The 25,999-nt window shown below is 44.6% G+C and overlaps 1 protein-coding gene across 3 annotated transcripts in view; it reads left to right on the top strand.

The window, feature by feature from the left end:
• Positions 1–13,488, top strand: part of OCRL (OCRL inositol polyphosphate-5-phosphatase) — a 72,401-nt gene extending 58,913 nt beyond the window's left edge. For 2 of the 3 annotated variants that reach the window (XM_058658318.1, XM_058658316.1), the window contains 6 exons: positions 5,503–5,526; positions 8,946–9,065; positions 9,913–9,997; positions 10,892–11,019; positions 11,834–11,945; positions 12,143–13,488. In XM_058658318.1, the coding sequence (XP_058514301.1) occupies positions 5,503–5,526; positions 8,946–9,065; positions 9,913–9,997; positions 10,892–11,019; positions 11,834–11,945; positions 12,143–12,267 (594 nt within the window). In that variant the 3' untranslated portion in view covers positions 12,268–13,488. The remainder of the gene's footprint in view (positions 1–5,502; positions 5,527–8,945; positions 9,066–9,912; positions 9,998–10,891; positions 11,020–11,833; positions 11,946–12,142) is intronic. The other variant, XM_058658317.1, reaches the window with a different exon arrangement.
• Positions 13,489–25,999: the final 12,511 nt, after the last annotated feature.

Here is a 25,999-nt window from a genome sequence, read left to right on the forward strand (position 1 = left end):
CTTGGTCCAACCCTGACTTTTGCAACTATTTTGGGAGTGAACCAGCAGATGGAAGATAATTCCCTCTCTCCCTTCCCTCTCTTACTCTCTCTTCTTCTCCATCCCTAGTTCACCCTCAGCCTATCTCCATTTCTCTTTTTGCTTTTCAAATAAAAGGAAAATAAAACTTTAGAAGTATAAAATGCCCTAAAACTGAGCTAAAATAGCAGTCAGTATCCCAGTCTTAGTATCTCCTTCCTACCCTGTTTTAACTTGATGTTGACTTTCTGAAATTCTTCCTTAGGTACAATGTTTGTTCATATTTTTCTCCAAGACCCAAAATGGTATTTCAAATCCCTGAGATGAGGCAATTGAAAATGGAAATTTTGATGAAGTCAGAAATGTACTCAGTGCATACACTGCTCTAGGAGTATTCTTTATGCCATGCCCCCTTCCTCCTCAATGCAAAATGAAATAACTGCAAAGTCTATTTCATTCTTCTGCTCTTCTCACTAACCCTGGCTTTGCCACTTTTGGAAGAAGAGTTAGAATTGGCACAATTGAGAAACAGATGACAATCCTTATTCTTCCCAGAATGAAGATGGATGTTTTTTCTGCTTTCTTAATTAACATATTAAGTTGCAAATCATCAGCAGTTATTCATTACACACTGGATATAAAGTGTTATCGGGTTTATTGGATTCCTATAATTCAGTGATAATGAAACCATACTTGCATCTTCAATATAGCGAAATTCTCAATCATAGTTAGAACCAGGGTTTGGTTAGAAATCAGCTAAACACAAATTGCCATTGCTACCTAATGTCCACTGTGTTTGGTTAATTTGGAAAGTGATTTAAACTGTTAGGGAACTTGTTGTTTGTGCTAACGGATTCATTTCCTGTGCTGTTTTCTCAAGTCCTCATGTGCTATAAAATAAAAGCTTATTGACTGATCTCTGGAAAAAATCAATCTCAGAATCAGCCTATTTGGGTTTTTAGTAACCTCGATACATGTAACATTAACAAAATAAGTTTAGCACATAAGAATAAAGTAAATTTGGCAAGTGATTGAGGTTGGTTATCAGGGTATTTTTCCATCAATTTCAAGTTCTTAGGAACCAGGTGTTAATATAATGAGTGAGCAGGCTCTTCCAGCTGCAAGGGACATCTTAAATAAGAGATAGAAGGTGAAAGGAAAAGAACCCCCGTATGAAAAATGGTTACAATTTCCTTAAAAAGAGTGAAAATTGTAAATAAACCGGTGGAAGCCTTTGATGTGTAGCATGAAGTTGTAACTTGCCATGTCTAATATTGCTTTTACAATGGAAGGAGACTGGGCTTGAATTTGCCAGATCTGATTAAGGGTTATGGTTGGAAATAGATCAAAAAGGTTGATATATGGGTAGAGAAGCTGTATTTGTATAGGAACGTGTGCATTGGGAGAATAACAGTCAAAATTTTGACCTTCTTTGAGGATTGAATCATCTCCAATGATTGTTTCATGGTGTTTTTTCTTTTTTTAAGTTTTTTCACTAATTCATTTCAAAGTCAGAGTCAGAGAAAGAATATCTTCCACCTGTAGGTTCACTCCCCAAATGGCCACAATGTCCAGGGCTAGCCCACACGAAAGCCAGGAGCTCCATCTGTTTCTCTCACATAGGTGGCAGGGGTTCAATCACCTGAGGCATCCTCTGAGCGGTCCCAGGTACAGCAGCAGGGAGCTGAACTAGAAGGAGCAGCTGGGACATGAACAGTCACCGATGTTTTCTTTGTCACTGTTCCCTCAACCTATTTCTTACCTTGTTGGGAAAATGATTTGTGTTTCTTCTCTCTGTGTTTCATATGAACTAATACTTTTTAGAATTCAATTTCCGTTCACATTTTGCTTTTGATTTTTTTTTTAGGTTTGAATCTGCTACTTATATTATGGTAGATGCATTTACTACTAGGTACATCTAAGAGTGACTGTTGGAGTAAAGGATGATTTGAGTTGTATTTGATGTGTGTCATCATGGTCCTACTAAGCAAATCCTGAATTGTTTTTCCTGTTTTTTTTTTTCTTCCATGTGACCAATGCATAGCCCTTTGCAGAGAGCTGGCATCACTACCCCTTAAAATCAGTGGAAGTTAATTATTAGTAGTAATTTGGGACTTCGTTAAGAGTAGTCTGTTTATGAGTGGAGCTTAAATAATGTTTTCCCTTTTCAGAATGGAATTGAGTGTTTATTTAAATAATTTACAGCTACTGTCTTTATATCATTTTCTGAAAAAGTGAACTAACAGTGTGAAACGCCTGCCCCTCCACACGTGTAATCAAAGTCCTATTATTTTCTTTTCAAAAATATTTATTTTTCTTGGAAAGGTAGATTTACAGAGAGAAGGAGAGACAGAGAAAAGGATCTTCCACCCACCTGTTCACTCCCCAAATGGCCATAATGGCCAGAGCTGAGCCAATCTGAAGCCAAGGCCAGGAGCTTCCTCCAGGTCTCCCATGCGGGTGCAGGGTCCCAAAGTCTTGGACCGTCCTCCACTGCTTTCCCAGGCCACAAGCAGAGAGCTTATAGGAAATGGAGCAACCAGGGAATGAACCAGCACCCACATGGGATCCCATTTGATCGTGGTGCCTACAATGGGAGGATTGGCCAATTGAGTCATCATGCCAAGCTCTATTATTTTCTCTATTGGTTTAAGTGTTTCCTCTCTCCTGCTTAACCTACCCTGCTAAGCTGGCCTTTAAACGATTCCCTCTGCCTCTCTCTCTTTCACCCCTTTCATTTTTTATATTCAGAACTATCAGATGGATCTTTCTATAATACTACTTTGGGGCCTGTCTCTTCCTTACTGCAAGATAGTCAGTCACCAGCTTCCCATGTTTACTGAATATAATCCAAACTCCTTAACCTGTTATTCAAGGGCCCCCAAAGTCTGTCTTCACAACTTTTAAGAGAGTATTTCCCACTGTTTATAACCACGTTCTCCATATACCCCATGAACTAGATGACCAACTTCTTCATAATTAGTTTATCTTTGCCTCTTCCATTTTTAATAGCCTCTGCACATCTCAAATCCTGTGACTCGTTTAATGGCTAGTAACCTTTCATTGAAAACTTGCATTCCCCTTTGTCTCTCCTCTTCCCCCAGATACAGGAAGGAAAAAAGAGAATGTGGAAACAATGGTCTTATTCACTTTCCTGTAGCGCTTGACCCTTTGAGCCCTAATCAGCTATGTAAAGATCATCAAAACAAAAAAAAGAAAACTTACATTCCCAAATTATAGCAATATTGGGCCAGGAATTCCAGAACTACTCACTGTAAGTCAGGTACAAACCAGTCAAGAACCAAGCATGTATTGCTCCTTCATGAGTGCTCATTCCTCATTGCCCTCTCCCCAGAACTCTTTAGCACAATGCCTTGTGCTACTGCTAGACAGCCACTGCTCAAAGAAAATGTCCTCGATGACCAGGTTTTATAGGCTAGTAGAAACAAGTTAGTTTCTGCCAAGTCTTATTCGTCATATCACAAGTTCTTGGCAAGAATAGTATAAATTCTGCCCAACAGGCAGATTCTCTTATTTTCTAACACCTACTCCTATATTTTGTAAAAGGTTATGCTCCAGAATTCCATTAAAGTGTGTTTGACACTTAATATTAAAAGGTATTCAGACACTATAAATATTGTCTACCATATAAAGTGGTGTTAGCCTGATTATTTCATCTTTGATGTGGTTTTTGTCTATCTAGAGAAACCCCCAAGGGAATGTTTAATTCATAGTGTATTAAAAAGAAAACAGTCTCCTTGCTGAATGTAGCAGTCGTTTGGGGGAAATACATTCAATGTGAGCGCTTGGAACGTCATAGTACACAAGCATCCTCCTGACCATCATGTATCTTGGATAGTAAGATTGGGATATCTTTAACTGCCAGATATAAGATGTGACTTAGGCTTGAGTTCTTTGCATGGCCCACGGTGAGGTTGGGAGGAGTCCAGTTGGAGAATTGCAGGGGAGGTGTAGGGAGCTAGGAGGGACCCAGGCCTTCTCCTGGCATACTGCTCACCCTTCCTGCCTGCGGACTGCCTCTTTGCCCCTACTGAGTAAATGTCACTGCTGTTTTAGAGATGAAGAAACTGAAGCTCAGTGAGGGCGTTTGGCCCAGCAGTTTAGAAGCCGGTTAGGATGGATGGCTGTGTCCCACAGAAGAGTGCCTGCGCTCAGTCACGGGCCTTGGCTCCTGGTTCCGGGCTCCTGCTGACCCCAGAAGGCAGTAGTGATGACTGAAGCAGCAGGGTTCCTGCCACCCACGTGGGACACCTGGGTTGAGTCACCAGCTTCGGCTCCCACAGCTGTTAACAGACATCTGGGGAATCGGACCAGTGAAGGGGGACTCTCTCTCTGTTTCTCTGCCTCTCAAAGGAAGAAAAGCTGAGACAGGGTAAAGTTCAGTAACGTGAGGTCTGTACAGAATCAATAAGAGAACAGAGATTTGTGCCTGGACTGTCTAATACCGCTAGCCACGGTGCCTTGCGCTGCCTTGTGAGTGGGATTTTTCAGGCTCTTCCTCTGTTATGGAGAATGCATTCTCGCAGCTTTCCCTTGCCTCTCCCTCTAAGAAGCAGTTGCTGCAGAAGCATGGTGATAATGACTGTGGCATGGTCAGATCTGGATTCCAATCATGATTGTGCTGATAGTGTCATCCTGGGCAAATAACCTCTCAGAGCCTCAGTTTCTTCATGTGTGAAATGGGAACAGTGTCTGCCTTGCACATCAGTGCAGGTTGCCATGACATAAGATGCAAGCACCTGGCACAGTCCCTGGTGTATACCAGATGCTCTGTAAGTAGTGCCAACAATTACTGTTACTTTATCACTGCGTTGTCATAGTAACATAAGATGGAATGTTTCTCTTTATCTGGCTTTTCTTTTTCTTTTATTAAAAAAAAGGTCTGGGAGGAGGGAATAGATCCACAGAAGTCTCAAGTGAAATGTATTTCCATATCAGAGAGGTTTTCGGAATAGGGGGACTCCACAGATGGGTGGGTATGGGTAAATGATGGAGCAGAATCTGGGATGCAGCCTGGGAAGCTAGCTGGAGTAAAGGGGGAGCAGCAGAATGGAGAGAAGAAATCACCACAATGTCAGGCCCACAACAAACCATTCTATGGAGGTGGGGTTAGGGTAGGGTGAGAAGGTTCACAGCACAGCAGCAGATGACTAGAAAACACCAGGGGGCGTTAGGCCTGGACTGCTAGCAGCTAGCCGTCCAACTATGAAATCTGTACATGTATATTTCTCGAATGATGTACTCAGTAAACAGCACTCAGACAAGTATTCATAATAGAAAACTTTGTGCATGGAGAATGTGTTGCATGTTTGAAAATTGTAAAAACTTAGTTGAAACATTTGAAGCAGTGTAAAGCATGTGTATCTGTTGAGTGAGTGAGTTCTAATACCAACCTGCTGCCAGTTCTGTAAATCTAATCATTTTCTGTCTGCCGATGACTTTCTTTCCCTGCTCTGCTCTCAGGAAGAAGACAGCTTCCTAGAAAAGGTAATGCGACCCCCTTGCTTCCCCTGCGCTTGATTAACATTTACCTCTATGCTCCCGGGACTTGGCCCTTAACTGTTCCCACATCTGATACCCCTGGCTCAGTGAGAATCCCCTAAAGTCCTTCAAAGTGTATTCGAAGAACAGGAAAGATGTTTTGGCACCGGTCAAAGCTTTGAGACTTAGTATGTCACAGCCATATGACTCCAAGTTCCAGGTTTGCATTTTTGAGTTAGCAAGGAATGTGAAGTTGCATTGAGGAATCTGAAAGCTCTCGTGGATTGGAGGAAGGCACCTCCTTCACCGTCCTCCACTTTCCAGGGACAGTAAAGCCAGAACAAAGGGCTTACTGTTGCTTCAGAGTGAATTGGGCTTAGCAGTTAGAGTCAGTCATTACTCAAAGAACATACTGACAGGGTCAAGAAGCAGAACATAGAATAGACTCTTGGTGCTGATGCTAAGGGAATCATGATTCTAAGGGGTCATCTGGTGGAGCCCTCTGCCTGCGGACAGGGTCACATACTCTCCCCACTCTAACAGACAAGACAGCCATGGCCCGGAAAAGGTGAAAACCTTGCCAAAGTCGTGCTGCTCCTCCTGACTGCCAGAGAGTGCAATGAGGGACCCTGGAGCACAGGTCTCCAGAGTGGCTGATGCAACCCTCCTTTGGCAGGGCCTCACGGCCTCTCTGTCCTCAGCCGGGAGAGTGTGCAACTCCCCAAGGGGCTACAAAATAGAGTGGCATGAGATTGAGGAACATTCTTTAAAAAGCTGTCCTACAGTATTTAATGAGAGCTTCCCGTGTGGTATATGGAGTACTGATTATGCACTTTTGGTATCAGCACCATCATTATAAAGTGTGGCCCGATCAGATACCTTTTCTATAATTCCTTTTCTAATTCCTAACTATTGCTTTGTCAAAACTATAAAACAATTTTTCACAAGAATATACACATATTTCTTTTTGTTTCTGATATTTATTTATTTTTTATTTATTCTTTTAATATTAGCTCCCACATTGCAAGAGAGAACATGTAGCATTTGTTTTTCTATGTCCAGCTTATTTCATTCAATGCATTGTTCTCTGGTTGCTTACATTTCAATGCAAATGATAGAATTCCATTCTTTTTAAAATAACTGAATAATATTCCATTTTCTTTATCCATTATTCTGATGATACACAACTTGGTTGATTCCAGATTTTGGCTTTTTTTAAAAGATTTATTTATTTTATTACAAAGTCAGATATACAGAGAGGAGGAGAGACAGAGAGGAAGATCTTCCGTCCGATGATTCACTCCCCAAGTGAGCTGCAACGGCCAGTGCTGTGCCGATCCAAAGCCAGGAACCAGGAACCTCCTCCAGGTCTCCCACGCGGGTACAGTGTCCCAAAGCTTTAGGCTGTTCTCGACTGCTTTCCCAGGCCACAAGCAGGGAGCTGGATGGGAAGTGGAGCTGCTGGGATTAGAACCGGCGCCCATATGGGATCCCGGGGCTTTCAAGGCGAGGACTTTAGCCGCTAGGCCATGCCACCTGGCCCCAGATTTTGGCTTTTGAGACACTTTTTGAGAGAAGAATACCTTTACTTTTCCTTTGAAAATAAGGATTCAGAATAATGTGTAGGATTTGTTTAAAGCACTGATTTTTGATATGTGTGATCTCTCACTAGGCTTTAGACATACGTTTGACATTTTGTATTGCCATACATAAATTTAAAAGTGGATAGTAGATGGTGTATGTTGCTTACTGACATTTCATTAACCTTTTTAAGTCGCTAAGGCTTGAGACAGCCATGCCCCCCGCCCCCACACATACACCACTTCTCTGTGAATAGCACTTTATGTTCTGTCTTTTCATCTTGGGCAGTGCCTTGTGTTGCCTCGGTGCCTTCACTTGGCAAAAGCTCCAATTAGGTGTCAGATTTTTTTTGGGGGGGGGGGGAAGTACATGACTCAGTGCTGAATAATTTATATGTGATCAGTTAAGAAGCAGCTGCCGAAGAATCCATTGCTGGGTTGGGTTTGTTCCAGAAAGTTTGCAGAGTACTCTATGGACACTGTTGTGACTTAGATTGTATGTGGATGCCTGGGTTTAAGACTCTCATCGGGAAACAAGTTAGTGCATGGGCACTGATGGAAGTTCTGGTGGTTATATAGAACATGCATATGAAGTGATAGAATCCCAGGAAAAGGAAGAAAGGAGGCCGAGAGACAGAGAGAGAGAGAGAGAGAGAGAGAGAGAGAGAGAGAATGATAGCTGACTGTCCTACTCCTTGCTCTTTCTTGCCCCTTTAGAAAGTCACAAGGCTTTTCAGTGGTGATCAGTGCTTCTTCAAGAATGCAACATTAAGGGGAGACCCCAGCTCTACCGTAGTGTACATGATCTCAGTGAAACTAATGACATGTTTGTTCACTGTCCCTGGCTGGGGGAGGGGAAAACTTGCAGGCTGCACAGTTAGGCAAGACTTGCCTCAAGTTAAACATTTATAATACAGTGACATTCAGCTGGAGGACAGCAGAATGGAAACCTTGGCCATGATTTCTTTCTACCCTGTGATTTTTCTGAGGGCTGCTTTCAGATGCCTGTCAACCTGTTACAGACAATTCTTTGTATAATTTGACATTTGACTCCGGAAGCCTGAGATGACTCAGTCTACTTCCTAGCAATTTTCAGATTCAAAGTTAGGAATGATTCTGCTTGATGTCATTGGTGGGTTGTATTCCTATGTTCTTCACATGGACCTAACAGGTAGTGGGAAAAAAATAGAAGCCGCAGGGAATGCTGCTGAGTCATTAACAGAAATGATGACTTCTGGACTCAGACCCCAGTCTCCTCATGGTATTTCTGGCTCTTGGTTTGCCATATTCAGTTGATTGTTTGGGGGTTCTTTTAGTACTTTAAGATGTGGGTCTGATGTGGAGAGCTGTGTTTAATTCCTCAGAACCTCATTTAAACCACCAGTAAAAACAATGGTATTTGCGGTGACATCTGAAGGAAGAATAAGTTAAAAGTGAAACAGAAGACCTAAGTGTAGGCACTGATGCCTCAAAGCACTGTCCAGATGGTTGTGATTTACTGGTCTACCCATCACCCCTGGTGTGTCTGTGTGTGTGTGTGTGTGTGTGTGTGTGTGTGTGTCTGTCTGTCTTGCTGGTCCTCAGCCAACCTGGAAGGAATTTTTAACATGGAATCCAGCCAAGTAGTGAACAGCTTAACCCAAATGAACAGACTACAATTAATGGGGGCATTTAGGAAAAGAGATTGTATAACTGCGGCCATCAGTATGGAGTGCCTGCTACCCAAGGGTGTCACCGGTGAGAAAAAGGAAACATCTTAAGAGATGAAAATTGCATTGTACCCTCATGAGCAGAAATTGAAGATCCTGAGACCACCTTTGATTCTCATCTCTTTTCTTCTATTAGGAGAACTCCCTTTTGCAGATGGTTCCCTTGGATGAAGTTGGTACAAGTGAGAGACCCCTTCAGGTCCCCAAGGAGATCTGGCTTCTCGTAGATCATTTATTCAAATATGCCTGTCACCAGGTAAGTGATAGGAGACCTTCCCTGCAGCTTTGAAAGTGTGCAAGTTCTATGGGAAATTATGATACCTCACAGTGGCCGAGTGCTTATAACATTCCCAAGCTACCACCACACAGCATGGTTAGATCACCCAGCCAGGGTGAAGTGTCCCTGTTCCCAGGTGGGACAACCGCAGCATGTGAGCCAACTGACTCCCCTAAGAACACAGCCTCGGGAGAGTGGCAGGGCTGGGACTGAGAGTCCCTGGCCTTGCACTCTTTTCCCACAGACAGCTTATGTGCCTGACTCTGTCACTGCTATTTTAGCTGTCAAACAGGCTTTGCGGATCCGAAAGACCATTTCTTTGACTTGGTTCTCAACATTCTTTACAGTCCTATCTGCAGTACTAAGCGCTGCAACTCCCCACCCCCAAAGAAGAGAACTTTCTTAAGATCAAGTCAAGAGGTCATAACCTCTTAACTACCAAAGAGGAATAGCACTGGAAAGTGGGGTTTGGCACAAATAGGCCATTTGCCCTTTCTTTCACCAGCACTCAGCAGTCCTTATGTTTGAATGTAATGGGGTGTCTTTCCCTCAAAGGGTTCAAAGTGGAACACCTGCTTTCCCAGTCTAGCCATCTCCTCCCCTGCCTTATCTGTGACAGATCATTTGCTTATTTGAAATACCATTTCACCCAAACTATAGATGTGATACAGAGGGAAAGTGCTGTTTCCTCCCTTCCATAGCTAATCATTAACGCACATACCACCTCCCCTATTGCTTTCTGTTTCTCTTGCCATCCCTGGGGTCATCTGCAGAACCTTAGGGTCACTGGTGTGCCTTGTTCCCTTCATTCTGATCTCTTTGGTAGGAGGACCTGTTCCAGACCCCTGGGATGCAGGAGGAGTTACAGCAGATCATCGACTGCCTGGACACCAGCATTCCTGAGGCAATCCGTATCCTTTCTGACCCAGGCTTAGGAAGCTGGCAGGTGCTTGGCTGAACTCTTCTTCTTACCTGTGTACATTTGGTTTCTGTCTCCCCGTTTGTTTTCTTTGCAGTCTTCTGTTATAATGTAGTTACTGACTATGTAGTTGTTTCTCAGTTCCCTTCAACAACTTTTGACTTTTCTGTGAGGATTTTATTAAAAGCAATGGAGGGGTAGGTAAAGACTTCATTGAACTACTAGTTTCTTACAAGCATTTTCATTTCATTCAAAAGGCAGAGAAACAGCCAGACAGGAAAAGAGCTTTCATGTGCTGATTGACACCCTAAATGCGCACAATGGCTGCGACTGGGCTAGCTAAAGTCAGCAGCTGGTAAGTTAGTCTGGGTCTCCCATGTGGGTAGCAGGGACTCAAGAACTTGGACCATATCCTGTTGCTTCCCAGGATATACATTAGCATGAAACCAGATCAGGAGCTGAAGAGCCAGGACTGTAACCAGGCCCTCTGTTGTGGGAGGTGGGCAGCCTGCATGGTGACTTCACCACTGTGCCACAAGCCTTCCCCACAACAACTTTAAACAGGCATGGAACATGGGGCAGTTGATCCCTCTTACCACCCAATGTCCTGCGTGTCACTAGGGCAGGGACAAGGATGGGAAACACTGGCAGCTACCATATAGCACCATAACTCTGAAGGCCATGTTCCTCTGGACTTTGCAGTTGGTCCAAACCTCCCAAGAGTCATATTGTAATATAGCCCAGCTTCAGGGCATGTGAACCAACAGAATATCCAATCCTGATTAGAATCAGCATGTCCTCTGGGAGCCTGAGCGGAGACGCCACTGGCTGGGTCTCCCTGTGGCCTTTTCTGGGAACCTCCTGCCCTTGACTCAAGGTGATTCAGCTGGCAGTAATCACTCGGTGGCTGAGGCGCTGCTCATTTTCCTGGAAGCCCTGCCGGAGCCTGTCATCTGTTACGAGCTCTATCAGCGATGTCTCGACTCTGCCCACGATCCCCGGACCTCCAGACAGGTGAGTTAGGTTGGTCTAGGATGTGTTTGGGGCATGTTTCCCCAGACAGAAATGATCAAGTTTACCAAACCAGATTGGCAGCCTACTGGGTAGTCAGATGGGTCTAGATCTGTTATTCATAACAACGTGCCACTGTTAGCAGTTGACACCCATACATTTTAGGCTGCTTTATTGCCTGTTGTATTGATCACCTTTTTCTAGTGGCCCTATTGCTGTTTACGGAAAAAAAAAATAGTGGGTATTTTTACTCCAGGACAAGATTGGTGACATTCAGTGTACACAGAATTTTGACTGACTTACATTATCAAGAAGGATGGTGAACACTTTAGGAGTCTTGGTTCTGTTTTCCTTATTGATAAATGTTTTGAATCTTCAAGGGATTTTTGATACAGGATAACTCAGACTGCCTGTGAATCAGACCAGGGAGTATTGGGAGGAGGTCTTCTCCAGGCTAAGGAACGTTGTGGAGAAAAGCAGCTTAGTAGGCATCATGGCTGCCTGTCTGAAAAAAGGGTAGATTAGCGCCTACTTTCTTATGAATGCCTGAACATATGATGACCATACATATGATGGCTACATTGCGCTGTCATCGAGTGCACAGGGACCGAACAATGTGACCACCTTTTCTTTAGTTATAACTTAGCAGGTATTGTGTTGGTCCCAAGTAAAAATGATAGAGAGTATTGATGAGATGAATGGGGTCTCCTATGGTCTGGCTGGCTTTTAAACCACTCTTAGGGTAGCTGTGGACTGCTCTTACCACCTTCCTTCACCTGTTTTCCTCACGGATTCACCCACTCCTCCTTTGAAACAGGTGATTTCCCAGCTCCCAAGGTGCCATAGAAATGTTTTCCGTTACTTGATGGCATTCCTTCGAGAACTCTTAAAATTCTCTGAATACAACAACGTCAGCGCCAACATGATCGGTAAGAGTGCCCCATAAGAACAGTGGCACGGGGGCACGGAGGTGTTTGTAGAGGACTAGCCTTGTTGTTTCCCACAGTGGATGCCCTCCTGGGTATCCAGGTATTTCCTGCTTTCTGGCCTCCTGCGCAGGGCCTCCTAACCCTGCGGCCTCATGCAGTCTGTGTCTAACAGAGGGTTCCCCCTTTGCTTCCTCTAGCGACTCTGTTCACCAGCCTTCTCCTAAGGCCTCCACCAAACATTATGACAAGACAGACTCCAAGTGACCGCCAGCGAGCTATCCAGTTCATTCTGGGCTTTCTGCTTGGGAGTGAAGAAGACTAAGTTGTTTATTTTTTTTTCTTTTACTCTCTGTCTTACTACTCTTCAAGATTCTAGAGGTGGAAGATTGGCAGGCTCCAAGTTATTTCACGAATGGTTTTTTAAGGTCATGCCGCAGGAAGGGTTTATTGCAGAAGTTCAAGTTCTGTTTATAGTACAAAAAGGAAAAGAGTTTCCTAATCCCTTCTTTAGCATACTCTACACAGCAAAACACTTTTAGACTTACAAGCCAAAGTTACCACATTTTGGTGTTTTTACGTTTTCCTCTTTCTAAGGCAAAGAGATCTGTATAACACTCCTGTACCTAGGGCCGTGTTTGTTGCCTCTATCCAACTGTCACGCTTGTCCTTAGTATCCTATGCCTGGATTCTGAGATGCTCCCATTCCAGGCCCACAAGCACTACTTGGCGTAGCTCAGACTTGTCTGTAGCCTGTACCAAGCGCTGTGGAGCCACCTCTTCCCTGTCTCACTCCCTGGCACTCCTCTCCACTTGTTCTGCCACTTTGAAGAGAGCTTGGGTGAGGCCAGCAACTCCGTGAGTGTTCTCCACAGTGAGTCCACCGTCTACATGTGGTTGTTAACATCATTTGTGCATTTTCACTACTGTGATGGCATCCGTGTGTCACTGTAATGTTGGCTTTTCATGGATCCACTGGATGGAACCTCATTCCCTGTCTCCAGCCACACGCAGTAACGTAACTTGAGGGACTGTAAGAGATGACATCCTATCAATATGAGAGAAATCACAGAGTGAAAATACTTTGGGAATTTTAAGAGTGAGAATGTTCATGCCTGCTGGTTCCTGATTCCTGTTATCCCTTTCCTGTTATTAGTAACATATTATATAACGTCTGATCCTGGCTGCTTATGGGGCCCATCCACCCCCTTTGAAGCAACCTCCAGAGCAACATTTGCACCAGAAGTAAGAAATGGGAGCCCATGCACCTCAAGCTACTCTCCCGCTGAGGGCACTGACGGTAACACTTAGACCCATTTCCCTGGTCTTCAGCCCTCTAAAGGGCTGACTGTGAACTTCATAAACAACTCCTGACAGTGAAGAATCTGGAGACTCCCTTGGCTCTCAGTCACTATATTCGGTGCCATGTAAGAGAGACTGGCCAGTGGGACCAACCACACATCATACCTCTCTCACCCAAGCTGACCCTCTGAGCTTTTCATTTATTCAAATTTCGTGGGACAGCCTTTTAAAACTAACAATAATAATAATAATAATAATAATAATAATAATAATATGTCATTTGACAAACAAACCACCATCCAGTGATTGCAGAAATGCCTGGTACACTTGGCCTCCTCCTTAAAAGAATCCCCCAAGTGGACTCTTGCCTGTTACCATTAGATGTGAGTAGCATAAGGTGCAGGTTCAATGTACAATCTTGGGCACTGACTTCATGATAATTCTAGTACATCTGAGGAGAGGGCCAGGGAAAACTCCACCAGTGAATGGTTCTGCAATTGCCCCATCTCTTGAAAGCTGAGATCTCTTGGGGAAGAAAAGGTATGTATCATATGTCCTGTGGTATCCAAATTCCACCTTTTCCTGATTGGGAGTTAGGGAAAATGGAGTTTAAGTTATTGATGCCAAATAGCTGATGATCTTGAAAGCTCAGGGGGTGGATGCTGAACTTCATTCATGGAGGACTGAGAGGGGAGGACAGTCTTGTCATCTCTGCTGGGCCAGAAGGTGATCACAGAAAGAGATAGATAACAGGAACTGGGGCAAGGTCGTAGCACCAGAAAGTGCCCCTCCTGGTCTCATGCCAACCTGGGTCCTGGGGTGACCAAGGATGTGTTCAGTGGGGGCCCTGTGCTGCCTGCGTGCAGGCTGCTCTTTCTTCATTATGTCAGAGCACTAAGTTGGTTTACTGCCTTGACCTGTTTCCCAGCTTGTCCTGGGCTGTACATAGGGTTGAGAGTTTTAGACAATCTCTAGGTAGGAGAAACAAGACGTAGGTTAGACACAAAAAGTCTGCTTCCCTACCACACTCCTCGCAGCACCCTAGCCTCTAATTCCTAAGTTCTCAGCTAATGATTCATAGTTCCTGTTAAGGAAGGATTTCAGATCCAACTGAGTGTGAAGGACTGTGCTCCTATTGGTTTAAGGAGTGAATGGTTCAAATCCATGGGGTGACATTGCATTAGTGTCTCTTTCACTATTTTATGATTCTTACTCTGTAATTGTTTAATTTCCTAATAACATCTAATAACATCTTGGTCACTAAGCAAGCTGCTAGTGGGGTTCTGTATTTTGTGGCATCTTTTTTATTATAATTTATTGCAATTTTCTGAATAAATATATGTTGTGTGAAAAAAAAATCAACGTATGATGTTGGTGAGGAGGAGCTCTGGGAAGAACACCTATATCAGCTGGGCCTATACTGCAGCCACATGTTTTACGTGGAAATGTAAGAATTTCAGTTTATTCGTCATCCAGAAGCCATGTTTCCAGAGACCAATAAAGAAGTCACATACTTTCAGAGGCTAACTAAGCACCTGTACTTTAAACCCTAGGTTTCAGGCACGAATATGACTCTTAGTGGAAAGAGTGTTAATTCTTAAAGCATAGAAATATCCCAAAATACCAAATATATGCTCCCTGTCACCCCAGAAACCCAACAAACCCTAACTCGTGTACATACTTAGAACTTCATCCATGCTAACGTAGTCTCTGTTATACAATTTAGAGAGCCTGCTTTCATATGCATTTTATAAATTTGGAAAAGCACATTTGAACTTGAATTACCTCTTGGAGTGATGAAGTCCATAAATTTAGCGCTTGTTCTTTGGCAAGGGGAGATAGCTCATCAAAACTCTTCAGCCCCAACAGGGCACTACTGACCTGAGTGGGGCAGCATTGTCCCCTGCCAGTGTCCCTTAGGAAACTCTAGGTTCTCACTCTGTGCCCTGAGACACACCTAGCCTCCACTAAAGGTTTCTTCGCAACCAGGGTCCTTTTCCAGTTCCCATCAGCTGTGTGAACTTGACCCAAATGAATGTGCTGATTCAATGCTGTCATGTGCAGTTCTTCAGCCCCACCCAAAGCCCTGGCAGGGGCATTTTCTTTGCCAGAGAGTTTTTCTCCTCCCAGAAGATGAAGACTTTCACCCAGCAGTTTTTGCACAAGGGAAGGTGATGTGACCATCCTTCGTAGAGGTTAGCAAGGAATTTCCATTCCCAGCTGCCAGAACACCTGCTGGGGCCTGGGTGCTCTCTGTGTAGACCTGCAATTCTGCTGGCTTTCCTCTTTTATGATGACCTTATCCAAGGGTTTCATGTCTCATTTGATGTCAATGACCTTATCACGTGGTAAGGTACCACTATCCCCTATTCTGCATTTCAGGGTTTTCCATACACCTTCCTGGGAGTGGGGGGGAGATATAAGATAATGCATAGCAAGCTGCGCTCACCAACATGTGGCGTGACTGCTCTGCCCATGCCATCTCTGCCAATCTCCTGTTATTCCTTCCTATGGAGTTTTGTCTTTCCTGGGCACCCGGACCCTGCTCTTTTAGTCCTTATTACTTGCCTCATGGAAAATTTCTCCCCAGCTTTGATCTTTGCTACCATGCATCTGCTCTAATCCTCACCTGGATTGATTTTTACCCAGCCACTGCTACCTCCTTCTCTGCCTCTCTCCCGTGGAAACTGTTCCCACTCCTCCAGCTCTTGAGAAAATAAGGGGCTTGCTCATTGCCTCATCATGCTTTCATCTGTCCTCAGTTCAGGAAAGTGGTTCTCAATTATCCACAACTAGTTACAGTCATTCAGGACCATGGAGTTCAAGTGTGGTCCCTAAGCTTGCAGCATCAGCATTGCCTGGAGACTGGTCTGAATCAATGGAATCAACTGGGCTGCTTAGAAAGTGCCACTGCTGAGGCCTCACCATGCCTTCAACCATTGGGGTGAGATTATTATAAAGTCCTACACATCAGAATGGTTATAAAGCTCCTTAGCCCAGACATGATTCCTTGAGTGAATCGTGTCTCATCAGTCATCCAGAAGACTTGCCTTCTTGACCACCTCTAGAGTTTGGGTGTCAGCAAGTCTTGGGAGCGTGGTGTTGTGGTCCACTTTGTGTTGCTCCGACAGCTTATAGGTATGGCCATTTGAGAGGAATACAGGTTTGTATAGGTCAAAATTCTGGAGGCTTCAAGGCCAGTGTGGGGGCAGCCACACATTCTTGAAGATAGCAAAGCCATCATGCTAAAGCCATGCATGGCAAGTAAAGTGGGAGCAGGTAGAGAGAAGCAAGATGCCAGAGATCGCCTTGTTGTTTGCCAGCCTACTGTCTTGGGAGACTAATCCAGTCCTGTGAGTGTGAGAGCTGGCTCCTAGGAAACAGCAGGAGTCTATCTGTGACCCCCATTGTCCAGACTTCTCCCATCGGGCCCCACCTCTCAACACTGCATGAGTTTTGGTGGGGACAAGTTATGAAAACAGTAGCAGAAAAACTGGTGAGAATTTGTTTTCCCAAATGTGATTGTACTAGTTTTGACCCCTGCAGCACAGTGGTGTCATTCCCGAGGTCCCCGTTGTCCTCCTGACCTCACCCTCTGCTGTCATTCTGAAGGGACTGAAGCTCCTGCCCCCAGCATGGCAGCTGCAGGCCCGGGCCTCTTCCCTCTGTGGCACCAGTCAGCCATCCTGCTCCCTCATGCCTACCACACCTCCCCTCTCCTCCTCACCTTGACCTCCACTTCTTCAGCTGTACTCTGCTTGCCAATTCATTCCTGTCATGGCATCTCCTCAATTTCCATGGCTTTCGATACAAGGAGATTTCAGAAGGCTCATGGGCAAAAAATGGAATTAAAAAGCTTCTTTGGCTGCAAACACATGTTTGAAATCCACCCATAGCTCTCCTAAATAATATACATCTTCATGAACTTTTGCAGGCCCCTTCTGCTGATTGTAATGTACCTGACACCACATCTGTATTTCCAGCTCCTCCTAGTTTCTTCCCAGTTGGTCCAATTAACTGATATATGTCCTGTGTCTGACCCTCATATGTCTCATGGATATTTTGAGCTTCATGTATTTCAAATGAAATTCCCTTCCTTCTAATTCTTTTTCAGACACCTACCTAGTCTACCCACTTGTTCAGGACACATACCTAGAAGTAAACCTTCATTTCTCTACTTCCTGGAGACTCCGCCTTAGCATTCAGGCCACTGTCACTCCAGGCATGGTTGTTGTGCTTCTAATCATGCCGCCCTCCAGTATAGTTATGCCCAGCAGGCAGTGTGACTTAAGCATACCAGTCTCATCACTTCCCTGGTGAGAACCCTTCCCAGTGCCTTTACACTAAAAGTTGACCTTTTCCTTGGCCCATCAGGCCCTGCCTCAGTGGGACTTGAATGTTTATATTCAGAGCATCACCTGGAGATGTTAGAAAGCAAGTTTTCAGGCTTCACTCCCAGATATTCTGATTCAATAGACTTAAGATGAGAGACAAGTCTACACGAAATATCCATCTCTCCCATCTCCTGCTATCCCCCCACCCGCTTCAAGACACCCAACATTGCAGTGCATAATCCCTTAGCCTCCCATCCCGTTTGGTTCACTTCTTCTGCTCCCATTCCTGGCCATTTTGTCATATAATGCTGACTGCCCATGGGTCTGCCATACATAATTCCACCCCACACACTTTATTTCTTGCTTCATATACCTATGGGATCCTGGAAGACAGGAAATGATAGTGACTCTTCACATAGATTCCAGTAGCCAGACTGTGAGTTCAAATCCCAATTCTGCAACTTCCTAGAGTGTGACTTTGGGCAAATGTGAATTGACCTCTCTGTGACTCATTTCCACATCTTTTTTTCCCAGCCTCATTGAGATTTAATCAACAAGATTGCATATATTTAAGGCATATCCCTGTTTTAGTCCATAGTGTGTTGCATAACAAATTGCTTTAGGCTGGGCACTTTCATAAAGAAATGATATTTAGGATCAGCATCGCAGTACAGTGCATTAAATCACCTCCTGTGATGCCACCATCCCATATGAGCACCAGTTCAAATCTGGCTGCCCTACTTCAAACCCAGTTCCCTGATGGTGCACCTGGGAAGGCATCAGAAGGTGACTTAAGTGCTTGGGTCCCTGCCACCATGTGGGAACATTCCATGGCTCTTGGCCTGGCCCAACCCTGGCTGTTACAGCCATTTGAGCAAGTGAACCACTGGATAGAAGATCTCTCTCTGTGTATCCCTCTCGCTCTAACTGCCTTTCAAATAAATAAATATTTTTATACAAAAAGATGTTTCTCTGGCTCACAGTTGTTTTTAAGACCCAAGAACATGGCAGCAGCATCTATTTGGCACTGGTGAAGGCCTTCTGGCTCTATCACAACATAGCAGGTGGCATCCTGTAGGGAACACAGGTGAAAAGGAGAGATCACATGGCCAGATGACAAGTGAGAGGGATTCAGCAGTGAAGCCTGTTCTTTGTAGCAACCCACTCTAACGGGAACTAACTGGGGTCCCCTGAGAACTAGGTAAGTCTCTTCCAGGAGCAACATCGCAAAGGACCCTGATTTACTATCCACCATTTCTTAAAGCTTCCACCAGTTCAACAGTGCCACACCAGTGCCTGAACTCTTGAGAAACACACTCAAGCCATAGCAACCCACATCTTCAAAATAATAAAGTCCCCCTTTTTTACAGGATTAGCATGGAGATACATTAATAAAGGGTTCAGAACAGTACCTAATGTGTAAATGTTAAAGAAATAGCTTAAATTATTCCCAAATTCCTCCGTTGGCCCTGGGACCCACATACCTCTATTTCTGTCCTTCAACTAACAGCAGATAGCTGCATGCTTTACTTTGTGAGGATTGCCAAGGCTGCCCGGCAGAAGCAGCCCTCTCAAGGCCCCACATTACACATCAGAATGCCTTTAGTTTCACCTCCCTCCTTCCCCTTCTTTCCCAGCTCTGAAAGAAGTGGCTTCTTCCTTTCCAAGGCCAATTTTTCCAGCTGCATGCTTCTGAGCCCTTCTCCCACTCTCGCTAGACTTCTCGCATCAACCATCATGCCCCCTCTTATCATCCATTCATTTGACAAGCATGTGTTGAGTGCCTCCTACATGCCTCATGTAGTTCAAGGTGCTGAAGCTATTGAAATAAACAAGGTGAGGTGACTCAGTGTTTTTGGTGGGAGAGTGAGGCGGGAATGGTCATAGATGACCAAGCAAACAATACACAAAGTAACTTTTACATCATAACATGTCCTATGAGAATCAGCTATGATGATGTGCTAGAAGATTACATCAGTGGAATTTGGTCAGGGAAGGTGGCTTTGAGACAGTGATATTTGAGCTAAGACCTCACTGGCAACAAACCAAGAGATAACTACTTCTTAATTTGAATGATAGTTACCCAGAATATACTTAAAAGACATGTAAGATCTGGCAAAGAACATACCACGTTTAAGGGACAGCCAGGCAGAGCACAGTGAAGGGGCGGAGGGAGATGGATGGACAGGGACCAGAATCCTATCCAGGCTGAGGAACCGGGGAAGGAGGTAGCATTTTATTGACCTTATATCAGAAAGCCATGGATGACTTGACTCAGGAGTGATGTGAGCTGATAAGTTCCTTCTAACTTTAGGGTGATAACAACTAAACAACTCTATCATTGTGTCTCAGATGTACAAGTAACATCATCTTTAGCCTTGACAACCATTTTTTTTAACAAAAGATTTACCTTTATTTTATTGGAAAGGTAGATTTACAGAAAGAACATGCAGAGAAACATCTTCCATCCACTGATTCACTTCCTAAATGGTCGCAGTAGTCAGAGCTGAGCTGATCCAAAGCCAGGGGCCTCCTCCGGGTCTCCCATGCGGGTGGGGGTCCCAAGGCTTTGGGTCATTCTCTGCTGCTTTCCCAAGCCAAAAGCAATATACTTGGCACAAACAAGTTTAATTATCAAAGTGCATCACTTGGATAAATATATTTAAAAAATTAGCCACAACACAATATTAACAACACCATCACATATACAGAAATAAAAATGCAATACAAGGAGTCAAGCTACTATGGAACTTGGCAGTACGTGTGGCTTACTGGTTTTCGTGTAACTTTTGATTTGCCTTGATGCTATGATATATATTTAAAATAATATGCCTTGATTAGCAAAAAGAGGTAGTGTTCTCAAAGAGGCAAACTCGCTGAATTTGCAGGCAGAGATCTAGGAGAAAGACTGTGGCTCTACAGAATATTAATAAACTGGGACACATAGGAACTTGATATGAACAAGTCAGTTTTTAAAGTCCAGGCTAGTTGATCACATCAGCTACATTGTTACAGGTCTTTCAAATAGTTTCCCTTTGGTGCTGCAGAGTCATCTCTTTTTAAAAACATTAATATTTCAAATAATCAATTTTTATTTAGAGGTGATAAACATATTTAAAACATTATTCATCTTTATCTTTACTATGATGTTCACTGATTTCAACCATTAATAAGAATGCCATGTCAAAGCTACAAAAACACATGTATCACCCAGACAGCAACATGCAATTTCTAACTAATATAACTGGTGATTTAACATGTACACGTGTATACACACACACACACACACACACACACACACAGAAACTCATTTATGCACAAATGGGTTTAGAACAATATACAGGATGGGAGGTGGAATAGCTGGGACATGAACCAGCACTCATATGGGATGTTGGCGCTGCAAGGTGGTAGATTGGCTAGTGGAGCTATCATGCCAGCCCCCACAACAACATTCTAAAACAGTTACCTGAGTTTTGTAGGCAAGGAAACACAGACACTAAATAACTTAGTACTGGGCTAGCAGCCTACTGCAATAGGACATCAGAACCCAAATTGTGATCTTAAATACAGCCACTGTATTCCTTAGGTGAGGCGGGAGGGTGGGGTGGGGGAAGGTAGGGCTACCCCTCAAAATCCCCATGCCTTCTAGTCACACCCCAAAGTGGCCATCAGCTGAGGAATGGGCCAGCAGTTCACATTCAACTTATCTTCAGCCTTGACTGGCTTGTCATGGCATCCTCTCTCCCACCACCCAGGCTTATTTTTGGCCCCATGCACCGCTTCTAATCAGTTCCCAAATAGAATTCAACAAATACTAAGCATCTGCTAAATGTAGGCTTATTATGCAAGGTCCTGGCGAAACCAAAATGGAGAAGGCTGGACATTACACAATGAGACATACAAAATATTAGTTTTGTCCATGCATTTATTACTTAAGAGACATTGAAATGTAGATCTTCCATCTGCTCCTTCAGTCCCCAAATGACCAGCCCAAACCAGGAACCTGGAGCTCCATCCGGCTCTCTCATGGAAGTGGCAGGGATGCAAGTGCTTCAGTCATCATCCTCACCTCACAGGCTATGGCTTCACAGGAAGCTGGACCAGAAGTGGAGCTGTGGGGCCTGCATTGTGACATAATGGCTTAAACTGCCATAGAAGATGCCTGTATCCCATATGGATGCCGGTTTCAGTCCCAGCTGTTCCATTTCCAATCTGGCTGCCTGCTAATGCCCTGGGAAAATAACAAAGAATGGCCCAAGTGCTTGGGTCTCTGCACCCAAGTGGGAGACCTGGAGGAAGTTCCTGGTTCCTCCTTCAGTCTTGCCCAGCACCTAGGCAATTAGTGAGGATGGGGAGTGACTTGGAGGATGGAAGATCTCTGTCTCTCCTCTCTCTGACTTTCAAATAAAATCTTAAAAAATAAAGGGATCTAGCCTAGAGGATAAATCTGCTGCCTGTGATGCTTGCATTCATATGGGTGACTGCTCAAGTCCCAGCTGCTCCTCTTCCCATCCAGCTCCCTGCTAATGCACCTTGGAAAGCAGCAATGGATGACTCAAGTGCCTGGGCCCCTGCACTCAGAAGACCCAGAAGAATCTCCTGCTCCTGGCTTTAGCCTGACTCTGTCCTGGCCCTTGTGGCCCTCTGGGGAGTGAACCAGCAGATGGAAAATCTCTCCATCTCTTCCTCTCTGTAACTGACTTTTAAGCAAGCGCATATATCTCAAAAAAAAAAAAAAAAAAGAAAAGAAAAAAAGAAAAGAAAACAAAGAAGTGCAGCAGTGGAGCTCGGGCTGTGTGCCAAGCACTCTGCTTTGGGGTGTGAGCATCCCAAACAGCATCTTAACTACTGTGCCACATGCCCGTACTCTATTGTGGTTTTTTTTGAAATGAAGTTCTAATATGAAGGCTGGGAAGAAGAAGCAAGAGGGAAAGTGGAGTTGAGGAAAGAATAAAGGGAGAAAAGGAAAGAGGAAGGAAGGATGAAAAGAGGCAGGAACCACAAGATGTGATGAGAAGTCCCTCCCTTTCAGCCTGTTCCACCCAGCCTGCTTTGATGTTACTTTCCTATCCAAGACCTGTCTTGGATAATCCAGTTAGCATAAAAAAATCCCAGTTCTTGAGCTCTCCTTAGCCTCTTCCATGCACCTCGCCCACCCTTGACTTCCTTATGCCCTCTCCATCCCTAAATGCACACTGTGCCAGACACTTGGAACATTGTAGCCTGTACTTCACCTGCCCAAACCCTATCGAACCCAAATGTCACCTTGTCCAGGAAGTCTGTCCCCATATCCCCTGAACTCCTTCCCATTGTATCACTGTTTTAGCACACCACACATCAAAGGGGGGTTCACCTGTTTTGGACTGGAAGCTTCGAGAGAATGAGAACCAAGCAGGACAAGTTTTGGATATCCTGTGATGCCTTCTAGAGAGAAACCACATTTGTTTAATAAAGATTGTCTATCAGCATTTGTTTCCCCAGTTTTTCGTTCTTAAAACTTATATTATTTTTAATGTTGTTTACATAGTTGAGAAAAATGCATACCCATGCGGGCCTCTGATTAGGGTGGTCGGGGTATGAAAGAAGGTGGGTGGGACAAATAGAGTAAATATTCCAGTTTTTGTTTTGTTTTGTTCTTGTCTCTACTGCGAGGGAATGGAGGAAGCTACTCCTTGCTGTGAAACTACATCAGCTGCCAAGGATGGACAAGGGTCATTTGGTCACACCTTAGAGACACCGATGTGGGGAAGAATGTTCCAAGGATGTTACTTGAGTGGTTTGGATGGTTCTAAGACATTGTCTAAGCTACAGTGTGTCAGCATTTAAATACATCCATCTCTATGCACTAGATGTTCCTGAAGTGTGTGTATACATTTAATCAGCCATTTCAAACTGTATTAACTTCAGAGGAGTTTGCCTGGTAGAGCAGGAGCCAGGGAGGGGGTGACTTGGTGAATTATGTGAATGCAACCCAAAGAGAAACAGTTTTGAGTAGTTCAACAACACTGCTCTTGTCTAGTGTTGTGTGGGCAACAAAAGCAGCCTTGTTAAACTTGATTTTTCAAAAGTGATCCTCCATGTCCTTCAAATGATGAAACATAGAACTACCATATGACCGGCAATGCCACATCTGGGTAATAAAGCCACAAGAGTTGACAGTGGTTTGTACAGCCATGGAAGACAGGTTGTACCCCTATGTTCACAGCGGATTCGTTCCCAACAGCCCAAGTGTCCTGTCCTGTGATCGACTGTGGTCTGTCTGTGCAACGGGAGGCAATCCAACCTTTAAAGGGAGGAGATTCAGACTCATGCTGCTATGGCCCTGAGCCTTGGGAACATGGCATTAAATGAGACAAGAACCTCGGGACCGAAAGTAGAATAGGGGTCACTGGAGGCTGAGGGGAGGGGAGACATGAGTTTCATATGATGGGAAAGTCCTGGACGTTGGTTGCACAACAATGTGAGTATGCTTTCACTATTGAACTCCTCCCTTAAAAATGGTAAAGTTTTGGGTGTCTCTCTCACTCCGCTTTCCAGAGGCCCCCCACCTCCTGGCTTTCTCTCAGGAGGTGCTTCCCCTTTCATCTTCCTTCCCTGCTCACCTGGTCCTTTCACAAATAAATTTTTCTGTCTGAAAAAAAAAGTGAAGTTTGGGACTGGCACTGTGGTACAGTAAGCTAATCCTCTGCCTGCAGCACAGCATCCCCTATAGGCACTACTTCATGCCCTGGCTGCTCCAGTTCTGATCCAGCTCCCTGCTTATGGCCTGGCAAAGCAACTGAGGATGGCCCTTGGGCCCTGCACCCACAGAGGAGACTAGCCCAGCTCTGGCCTGATTGTTGTGACCATTTGAGAAGTGAATCAGTGGATGGAAGATCTCTCTCTCTCTCTCTCTCTCTCTCTCTCTGTCTCTGTAACTCTGACTTTTGAATATTTTGAATAAAATAAGTAATTCTTTAAAATAAAATAAAAATGGTTAAGATTATAAATGTTTTATGTTCTGGGTGAATTTTTATAGCACAGTTATTGTTTTTTCTATTTTCAGGGAAAAGTATTGGTTAAGCTGTCATTTTGGGTGCATGCATCTGCTCTCAGAGTGCCCGTTTGACTCCCAGTTACTGCACACTTCTAGTCCAGATTCCTGCAGGTGAGCCTGGAAGGCAGCAGATGATGATTGGAGTAATTGGCTTTCTGCAACCCACCTGGGTGACCCAGAATGGGTTCTGGGCTCCTGACCTTGGCCTTGAGGACATATAGGGGGACATGTGAGAGTGCTCATTCTCTCTCACACATATATATGTATATATGTGTGTGTGTGTGCATATATACACACATACATACACACATTACATCTTTCCAAGAATTTTTAAGTGATTCTTTTTTAAAAAAAATTATTTATTTTTTTATTACAAAGTCAGACATATAGAGAGAGGAGGAGAGACAGAGAAGATCTTCCGTCCGATGGTTCACTCCCCAAGTGACCGCAATAGCCGGAACTGCACAGATCCAAGGCCAGGAGCCTGGAGCTCTTCCGGGTCTCCCACATGGGTGCAAGGTCCCAAGGCTTTGGGCTGTCCTCAACTGCTTTCCCAGGCCACAAGCAGGGAGCTGGATGGCAGCAGGGCTGCCGGGATTAGAACCAGTGCCCATATGGAATCCTGGCGCGTTCGAGGCGAGGACTTGAGCTGCTAGGCAACCACACCGCGCCCTAGATGATTCTTAAAAGATAAATCTGATCACATTATCCTTCTGTTAAAAACCATCCAGAATATTTACTGGGCCCCACAAGGCCTGTCCAATCTGATTGTCAAGAGCAACACCATCTCCCACATCCTGCCACCCACTCTCCTCTCAGCTTCAACCTGTTGGACTTCTGTCCTTGACTGTTCTCTACTCCCTCCTGCCACAGAGCCAGCCTCTCCCAAGGCATCAGTCTCTGCAGAATCATTACTTTGAGTGATCTTCCAGGATAACCCGGGGCAGACCCCACCCCGGCGGACTCTGTCCTCGCCCCTCCTCCCCTTCCGTGTATAATCGTTCTATGAGTTCATCATTGGGATAAGGTTGCTCTCCCTGCAGCTCAGGATTCAGCAGAGGCTGAGGCCACATCTTCGCTTTCTTGCTTAGTCTCATGGCACCAGCAGCTAGTCTAATACTTGGCACCCAATACTCGGCACCGTTGATTAGTGCAGTCTAGGCAAAGGTGAGGGAAACAAATACATCTGCTGCTTGGAAAAGGGTCAATGAGTGTTACCCCTCTGGAGGTATGTGGCAATGTGTACTAAGAGCCCGAAGCATTCACACTGAGAATTGTGCTTCTGGAGAACTGAGCAGCGCCTTCTTGGCCTGGTTCACTGGAGGGAAAAGCCAGATACAGTTTCCTCACCTTCAGAGCTGAGGTGGGCAAGCGCATCACCGAGC

This window comes from Ochotona princeps, chromosome X, assembly GCF_030435755.1.
Source record: "Ochotona princeps isolate mOchPri1 chromosome X, mOchPri1.hap1, whole genome shotgun sequence".
NCBI classification, from domain to species: Eukaryota; Metazoa; Chordata; class Mammalia; order Lagomorpha; family Ochotonidae; genus Ochotona; species Ochotona princeps.